Raw genomic sequence first — 8,934 nt, 5'->3', positions numbered from 1 at the left:
AGGAAAAAAACACATTATTTGTCTGTGTTTTTTTTCCGGGGTATGACCTAATTAGCAAAAATTCCCAAAAGCTGACCTGCCAAAAATTGAAAAGAAATCAGATGCTTTATTAGTTGTACGAAAATATATTTGATTGGTTTTCAAGAGGTTCAGATACTTAAAATAGTTTTTAAAATAACTTTTGAATATTAATCAGCACAAGCATTGGTTGCGGCTATGAATCTATGAGCACCTTTTAGAGCTTTTTGGCGCCCTCCCGTGTTAACAAACTGAGATGCAAAACACTGGGTTGAACTTCTGCCTAAATGCATATTTATGAATATGCAAATCACACTGTTTATTTGGGAAATATTGCGAACACAGTATAATGGAGATCAATGGTTATGCCACCTCTTTTTGACCGTTGTCCGACTAGACTGCGCGCCATCTCTCGGTAGAGGGCGCACCACTACTTATCAGGTTTACACAACTTACAAAATGGCGTTGCTCGGGAGAAGTTACCAGCTTGGGAAAAGTGTCACAAAACCAGGTAAATTATTATTACTTTTGTACATTACTGAGGTAAAGAATGGATAAAGTCTTTCTATAGATGCCGAACTGTCAATTTGTGCAAAAGAAATGGACGATATTTTGTAAAATGATTGAGTTTCGAAGGTTTGAAATCCATGCTAAAAATATTGTCGAGAAAACGGCATTGCCGGGTCGCGTGTTTGTTTTTTCCTAGGACGAACGTGGGCAATTAACATAAAATGTTACAATTTAAGTAACTGTCAAATTTGTTCTTACTTGAATAGCCGTTACTTTGACAGTTACTTAAATTGGAACATTTTATGTTAATTGCCCACGTTCGTCCTAGGAAAAAAAATACGCTGCCGGGTCGCACTAAGTAAATACCGACAACTCACGACCCCTCACGACAACTCACGACAACAATTTTTAAAAACACCCTTGGCACACGAAGTTGTGTGCTGTCAGATGCTTGATTTCGAGACCTCAAATTGTAAACTTGAGGTCTCAAAAAACGGAACCAGGAAGCTTGCACAGGGTACCAGTATGTACACGGCTGTGTTTTGTGTGCAAAAAATGTACATACTGGTACCCTGTGCGAGCTTCTTGGTTCTATGTATGTTTTGTACACAAATCACGGATCGTACCCGCCCTCTCGTGACGCATTCTCGCAAAACGAGGTCGGGTAATTTTCAATTGGGCAGAGGAGTAACACGTACAGTAGATAGGGAATCTGAATATTACGGTAAGATTTTATCATTTTTAACAAATTTTGAGATTGCGGAGTGGATTCTCTGGTCGATAGAATACACATTGATATATCAAAGGACACATAGAGCCTAATTTTGGCAGGATTAAAAAAGAAAAAAAAGAGATTTCTGATTCCAAAATTCATTGAACCATGGGTCGTTGAACACGTGACAGATGGCTCTCTATGAGGTTATGGGAGACGATAGCCGGACGAAACCGAAATAGTTCTAGGAGTACCTCTCCCCTAGCCCAGGTTGGACTCCTCCGTTGCAGGCAACGCGACAGAGTCCAGGGTATAAAGGTTCCGTACCATTGCGAAAAACTTTGTAAAATTTTAAAAAATATATCTACTTAACTCAGGAAGCTGAACTTTTACTCACATGTTCCTTGTAGTTGGAACTTCATGATCGTTTTATTTAAAATTATTGATTTTTCTCCTTTGGTGTTCATATTTTGTGAAAAGAAAATTAAAATTGACATTTCCCGCTCGCACGTCGAGAACGGACTTGCTTGTAAACACTTTCTTGCATGGATCATTACCGCCCTAAGGGACACTAAGAATATATGAACGGAATTTCAACTTCTCAAATCAGGTAAAAAATAATGAAAAGTGTAGTCGAATTTGTGTTCGCATTGTAAAGAACCTTTATACCCAGGACGTCAGTGCAGTGGCACTGACTGACGTCCTACCAGGGCTACCTCTCCCCATTAGTCATTACTCGTTACTATACCCATACCAAGGGAGGTAAGGTTTTATGCTAATAATTATTTTAAGTAATTACCAATAGTGTCCACTGCCTTTAACTTTTTTTTTGCATCTAATTATCTCCCTGGGGCCAACTGAAACAATCAGGCCCAGGCCAGGGAGATATTTAGAAAAATTACAAATTCTCCCTGGATGCAAGCTGCAAATAATGACAGATCCGTAATTAACTAAGAGTAAGACGAAGAGCAGTTTCTGTTAATACCATATGAATATCTCTTTTTTTAAGTAGGGTGTTTCTGAAAAGAATCAATGGTTAAAAGGCATTGTACACTATTGGAAATACTTAAAATAGTTGTTAGCATAAAACTTCTTTGGTTACGAGCAATGGAGAGCTGTTGAAATTTAAAAAACATTGTTAGAAATGGCTCCCTCTGAAAAAGTAACATATTTTTTTTGAGAGAAGTAATTTCTCACTATATTTGAATTTAATTAGAGACCTCAGCTGAGGTCTTAAATTCGAGCATTTGAAAGCACACAACTTGTGCGACAAGGGTGTTCTTTTCTCTCTAGCAAGCTCAACGACCAATTGAGTTCACATTTTCACAGGTTTTTTATTTTATTCATAAATTTGGGGATTTATCGGGTGAGAATACTGTCTTTGACAATTACCAGCGGTGCCTTCTTCGACTTTTCAGAAACACTACTTTTCAGTGCTACTACAACTCAAAAAGAGATAAATCCACAAGGTGTTACCAAAAACCTCTCTTGGTCTTAGGTTAAACTTTCACAATGGGAAGTTTCAAATCCTTCTTACCTCTGTAACTGCAATGTCACTTATCCTGCTAATGTTTTTGTCTTTATTAGGTCATCTGGGTCTATTGATGACATCACTGAAGGCTGTATCAGCAGCGCCCTCTAGACTCTGTTCATCGTACAGTAAGTAATCCCTTTTGCGGTTAGCTCGTTGAGTAGCATCCTAGCTCCAAACTCTGATTATGTCCGAGGCTGGCTTCACATTCAAGTTTCCCCAAGCTGTGGAACATTTTGCCCTTGACCAAGACACCAAACTCTAGATTTAACCTCTTTGTTATTGGTAGTTTTTGCGTGACACTTCTGACTTTTTGGATGTTTTTTTTTTTCAGCCCATAGATGTTAAATAAATAAGTAAATTTGTTTGCAGTTTTCACTGTCGAGAATCTTGCAAGATTTAAAATTTTAAAAAAGTAATTATATACACCCCCTCCCCAACATTTGTCTCAAATTCAGCTCAATCTACCTTCTGATAATCCCAACATTTCACATCTCTTTTTCAATAAGGCAGCCCACCCTTTGATTATTTTCTTGTGCGTGTCCTGTGTTCATTTGGTGCTCAAAATGTTCCATGTAAACAGTGACGTAGCAACGTTGGGGGACCTGCCCAGGACTCAACATTTTGTGTCTACTGTCCATTGATCTGAGAGACACAGCTAATGATTGAGTTTCAAATGTCCCAGAAAAGAACACAGTCAAAAGGCCATTAAACTTATTGCATGGCCCCATAGCATGAACAGTTTGGAAACCAGCCGTCGATTTCACCAAACTCTTCCTAACTTAGAATAATCTTAGGGAGTTAAGTTCCGTATCCAAAGACGCCGGATGCATTGAACCCATCCTAAGTTAGGGCGGGTTACTCATCCTAACTCGAGATAGGATTAATCCTAGCGTTTTATGAAATCGGCTGCTGGCCCCACTTCATCAATAATGGTCCAATAATAACATATGAATAATTTTGTTGAACCGCTCCAAAAATTGGGGGATGGGGGCCCCCTCCTCAAGAAATAATATAGGAAGAGGACATAAAACCCAGACAAACCACGACTTGAAAGTTTTGAAACATTACCATTAAATTGAGCACTGTACCCTGCAATTTTCATTTCCAGAATATGTGAATAATGTAGAGCCTGGAGACAGTATGAGGGAGATCACAGACAGAGCGGCCACCAGACTATTCTTCGGAGAGCTTGTAAGAGGTGAGAACCATCATCAAGCAATGTTCTAGGTCTTAGGAAAACTCCATAAGCCAAAGTTAAAGGGGAGGTATACTTTCACTATTAAAATTAAGTGGCGATCAAAAGTTTCTGTTAAAAACCTACAAGAACTTTCAATAGCACAATACAGTGCATTTTGAGAAGCATTTAAAGCCATTGGACCCTTTCGGTACAGACAAAAAAATAAAAGTTCACAGATTTACAAATAACTTACAGGGTTTACAGAAGGTAGTGGTGAAAGACTTCTCTTGAAGTATTATTCCATGAAACGCTTTACTTTTTGAGAAAACAGTCAAGCAAAATCAATTCTCGATAGCGAGAATTAGGGATTTATTTTAAACACATGTCATGACACGGCGAAACGCGTGGATACAAGGGTGGGTTTTTTCCCCGACTCCGATGACCGATTGAGCCTAAATTTTCACAGGTTTGTTATTTGATATAGAAGTTGTGATACACGAAGTGTGGGCCTTGGACAATACTGTTTACCGAAAGGGTCCAATGGCTTTAACCTCAAAGCAAGGTGATTATGTGATTGTGAAATCATATTAGGGATTATTCTTCTTGCCCGAGCATATTCGCTCTAAATTTTCAGGGATATCTAAAAAAAAAAAATGTTTTAATGAGCTCTTCTAATATGTGGGAGAATGTAATTGTAACTTTGCAAAAGGCACCACAGCAAAAGCACAGGGCACCAGGGCAATTGCTGTGGGTGCCGTGGGTTAATTCAAGGCCTGCAATGACTGTTGCAGTATATGGGTTGTGACCTTGTCAGATAGAGTTTGTTATTTTAGAGAACCCAGGCCTGTGAAATCTCCACTTTAAAGCAGATATCCATTTTTTTTTTTTGATTTGCTTTATTTATTTCCATTTTTTTTTTTTTTTTAATATATAAATGTATCCCCTTTTATAAGCTTGGCGAGCCTTATACAGTGTATAAGCTTGTCAACAATAATAAACAGCTACAATAATGTGAGATAAGCCTAGTTACTGGATCAATGGGATGCCCCAATTCGACCAGCGTAAATGCGTCACGCGCGCTCACTTGACGTTACACGATCATTCTTACATCATGTAGTGTTTCAGCTCTTTTTTAAGGGTCCACTCACAGGCCTGATAACTCTCCTGCTATATATTCATTCTACTACCGCATAGTACATTTTTCATAATAATTTCAAATATTTGTCCTGTTTCCATCCAGGTCTGGGAATGACAATGAGTTACCTGTTCCGTGAGCCAGCCACCATTAACTACCCCTTTGAGAAGGGACCATTGAGCCCAAGGTTCCGTGGTGAGCACGCCCTGAGACGTTACCCCTCAGGTGAAGAGAGGTGCATTGCTTGCAAACTCTGTGAGGCTATCTGCCCAGCACAGGTACAGATTATTTTCCAGTTAATATCAGGCATGCAACTTTTCACCTGATCAGCTGATTTCCTCTTTTTCTTTTCAAAACATTGCCATAAAAAACTGTTAAAAATTTGATCGACCATTTCTCTTTTTTTACAGTTATAAAGTTGCATGTAGTCCTAGTTGCATGTCTGTAATATTCATTGCTATTGAGGAGATAACATAAGTGAAAGGAAAAAATATTTGTTGGATTGCACCTCACTAGATTTTTTTCTTGGGTCGGTTGATTTTTGATTTTTTTTTTTTAATGTCCAGAATGCCCAAAACACTGCAGAAATAGTTCAGGCCAATTCGGCCACTTCCACTTTGTCACATTGGCTACACAGCCCAGTTTGGGGCGATCTCTCCCACGACTCGCCCCCCTTAGGCAAACCATCTTAACTGCATCAGTTAGACCATCTATCACATCACATGAGCACACCACATGGTCTTTCCCCTTCACTTCTTAGTGGATGTATAGTATAAAGTGATGAGCAAATACTTTAAATGCAGATGTTTTGAGAAGTTGTGTCGATATTATCGTTTGAAAAGTCCCTTCTGTGTTCATGCCAATGCTTCATCAGTCAGGTGTTAAAGACACTGGACACTATTGGTAATTGTCAAAGACTAGTCTTCTCACTTGGTGTATCTCAACTTATGCATAAAATAACAAACCTGTGAAAATTTGAGCTCAATTGGTCGCCGAAGTTGCAAGATATTAATGAAAGAAAAAAACACCCTTGTCGCACCATGGTCACACGCAGTTGTGTGCTTTCAGATGCTTGATTTCGAGACCTCAAATTCTAAATCTCAGATCTCGAAATCAAATTCGTGGAAAATTACTTCTGTCTCGAAAACTATGGCACTTCAGAGGGAGCCGTTTCTCACAATGTTTTATACTATCAACCTCTCCCCATTACTTGTAATCAAGAAAGGTGTTATGCTAATAATTATTTTGAGCGATTACCAAAGGTGTCCACTGCCTTTAAACAATTCATTCTCTCTCTCTTCTTATTCAGGCCATCACCATAGAGGCTGAGGCAAGAGCTGACGGTAGCCGGCGAACGACCCGTTATGATATCGACATGACTAAATGCATTTACTGTGGGTTCTGCCAAGAAGCCTGTCCTGTTGATGCCATTGTGGAGGTAGGCTTTTAAATGATAACTTGGAGTTCTTGCATAAAATAAACAGACAATTACTCAATGAGTAAATATGCCTGTTAATAGCATTCATAAATAAGTAATTTTAATGACAATGTCGAAATCTTATATAGCGCTCATATCTACCAAACAAGGTACTCAAGGCACTGAGTATATACAAACTTTCACTTCCAATGGCGCAATAAACCATTTGCGCGTTAGATTTGAATATTGTCCTGTACACTGCTCATCTGGAGGTTGCTATGCAAAAGCTTACCATGAACCTTTGGCATAGCAGCTGCTCTATAGTCTGATGAATTCAAATGTAAGTGGTACATTGTGACTAAGCAATTGTGACATTGTGGTAATTTTTAAGCACCACGAGCACAGCGGCAGATCCACAATGCAGCCACATGTCCCCACCCTGCCCCCCACTATGGAAACCCAGATTCATGCAAAAAATTCATTCTAAAAAATGACGACTTTATTCTTCTTCATTTCAGGGTCCTAACTTTGAGTTTTCAACAGAAACGCATGAAGAGCTATTATACAATAAGGAGAAACTCCTAAACAACGGTGATAAATGGGAAGCAGAGATTGCCGGCAACATCCAAGCTGATCACTTATACCGCTAGACGTGCACATACCTGTAGAATTCTTTGCATTGATTATCGACGATAGAATAGTCGCTTCTGAGGCCGAATCCGAATTGGCGTCTACATCTATTGGCTATGGCTGTTGCTAAGGGTGTTGCTAAGGACGTCCTATACCTCAATGCATGATGACACAGAAATCTAGCCGTAGCCTGAGCTGTAGCCACTGATTCGGACATGGCCTTATCTTTAGAGAAAAAAGGGTTCTATTTTATCTGGCTGCTAGTCAGTCGTAGACATCAGTATTGTTCAGCCTCTAAAACTGACTTTGCTTGTGTGGTCATGTTGGCAGGATAGTTCTTTGATGCATTTTCAATATGGTAGTTTTTGTGGGGGCCGGTGAATGTGTATTTCTCCTCCATGTGAGCCATTTATACGTGTAGGTCCCAACTTGCCAGTGAGAGGATGCTGAGTTGCATGTGGTTGATTTTAGTGGACAGCTGTTTGGAAATAATGGACTCTCTGATGTGAACTGGGTCCAATTTCACAGAGCTGCTTACAAGCACAAAATACACTAAGCAAAACAAAATTATGCTAACCAGAATTAGGTTACCAGCAAAAATATCATGTCACGTGTACAGTTTGCGATTGATATCCTGCTCTTTGTTGCTAAGCAAAGATTTTGTAAGAAGTATTTTCTACTTAAGCAGCTCTATGAAATTGGGCCCTGAAGAGGGGGCACTGTACGGTGACACTGCCAGTTTGTGTATAGTAAATTCAATGTTAATCACATCCAAGGTTTAACTAGTTTTTTGCCTGTTCTATTCCACAACGCAGACGCTCGAAATTCATACCACTTCCATTTTGCCCAATTTCTGGCATTCATTCAGGAGAAAAACATTGTAAAAACAAACTAATATTGTACTGGAAATTTCAAACATTTTAAATAGTGCCCTCTGCTTCTGTGAGTAATAGTGAAAAATAATGGATTGTACCTGTTTATGGGGTACTTTGTTGACCTTAGCTCCCTCAATTTAGCTTCTGTTTTCACCACTTTAAGATTGTCTTAAAGGCACTGGACACTATTGGTAATGACTAAAAAATAATCGTTAGCATAACAAATTTCTTGGTAAGGAACAAAGGAGAGATGTTGGTAGTTTAAAACATTGTGAGAAATGGCTCCCTCTGAAGTAACTTAGTTTTTGAGGAGGAGGTAATTTCTCACTCAAATAATAAAAGACTTCACTGGCCTTCACACAAATTTGTGCAACAAGGGTGTTTTTTCTTTCATCCTTTTCTTGCAACTGCGGTGACAAATTGGGTTCAAATTTTCACAGGTTTGTTATTCTGTGCATATGTTGAGATACACTAAAGTGAGAATACTGGTCTTTGACAATGACCAAAGGTGTCCAATGCCTAATATAAACCTCAAAATGTGCTTTTATTCATAAATGATGTAAATAGACACTGTGTGAATGAATCTAAACATAACAAGACAAATTTATTAAAAAAGAAATTGTTATGAAACACTTAATAGTTTCAGATTGCTGTTTCTTTATCCCTTAAGTCAAGTTGTCCAAATAACGCTATACATGTAGCAAACTTTATAGGCCCTCAAAAATAATGGGAAGTTTTTATTATAGATTTTCTTTCCCTAAAAAGGAGATAAAACAACTATTACCCCTTCCATTAGCGCCCCAACTGTAATACAATTCAAGGTCAAACTGTGGATTTTTATAAAAATTAAAGAAGTGTTGTAGTATTTGGACTATTCATATATGAAGTTTTAAAAAAGTGCCTGCACCTAAAATAAAAACCTCTTA

The 8,934-nt window shown here is 38.6% G+C and overlaps 1 protein-coding gene across 1 annotated transcript; it reads left to right on the top strand.

Moving 5' to 3' along the window:
* Positions 1-466: 466 nt before the first annotated feature.
* On the top strand, positions 467-8,624 carry LOC139938040 (NADH-ubiquinone oxidoreductase subunit 8-like). The gene is made up of 6 exons (XM_071933393.1): positions 467-529; positions 2,828-2,899; positions 3,883-3,972; positions 5,192-5,364; positions 6,396-6,524; positions 7,022-8,624. The coding sequence occupies exons 1-6, from the start codon at positions 478-480 to the stop codon at positions 7,151-7,153; spliced, it is 648 nt and encodes a 215-aa protein (XP_071789494.1). The 5' UTR covers positions 467-477; the 3' UTR covers positions 7,154-8,624.
* The last annotated feature ends 310 nt before the right edge of the window (positions 8,625-8,934 follow it).

This window comes from Asterias amurensis, chromosome 6, assembly GCF_032118995.1.
Source record: "Asterias amurensis chromosome 6, ASM3211899v1".
NCBI classification, from domain to species: domain Eukaryota; kingdom Metazoa; phylum Echinodermata; class Asteroidea; order Forcipulatida; family Asteriidae; genus Asterias; species Asterias amurensis.
Note: the sequence above shows the minus strand (reverse complement) of the source record. Positions and strands in the feature narration are given on the sequence as shown.

Coding starts and splice junctions, on each gene's coding strand:
- LOC139938040 (XM_071933393.1), top strand. CDS start 478: ATGGCGTTGCTCGGGAGAAGTTACCAGCTTGGGAAAAGTGTCACAAAA. Junction 5,365..6,395: donor AGGCTATCTGCCCAGCACAG/GTACAGATTATT, acceptor CTTCTTATTCAG/GCCATCACCATAGAGGCTGA. Junction 6,525..7,021: donor CTGTTGATGCCATTGTGGAG/GTAGGCTTTTAA, acceptor TCTTCATTTCAG/GGTCCTAACTTTGAGTTTTC.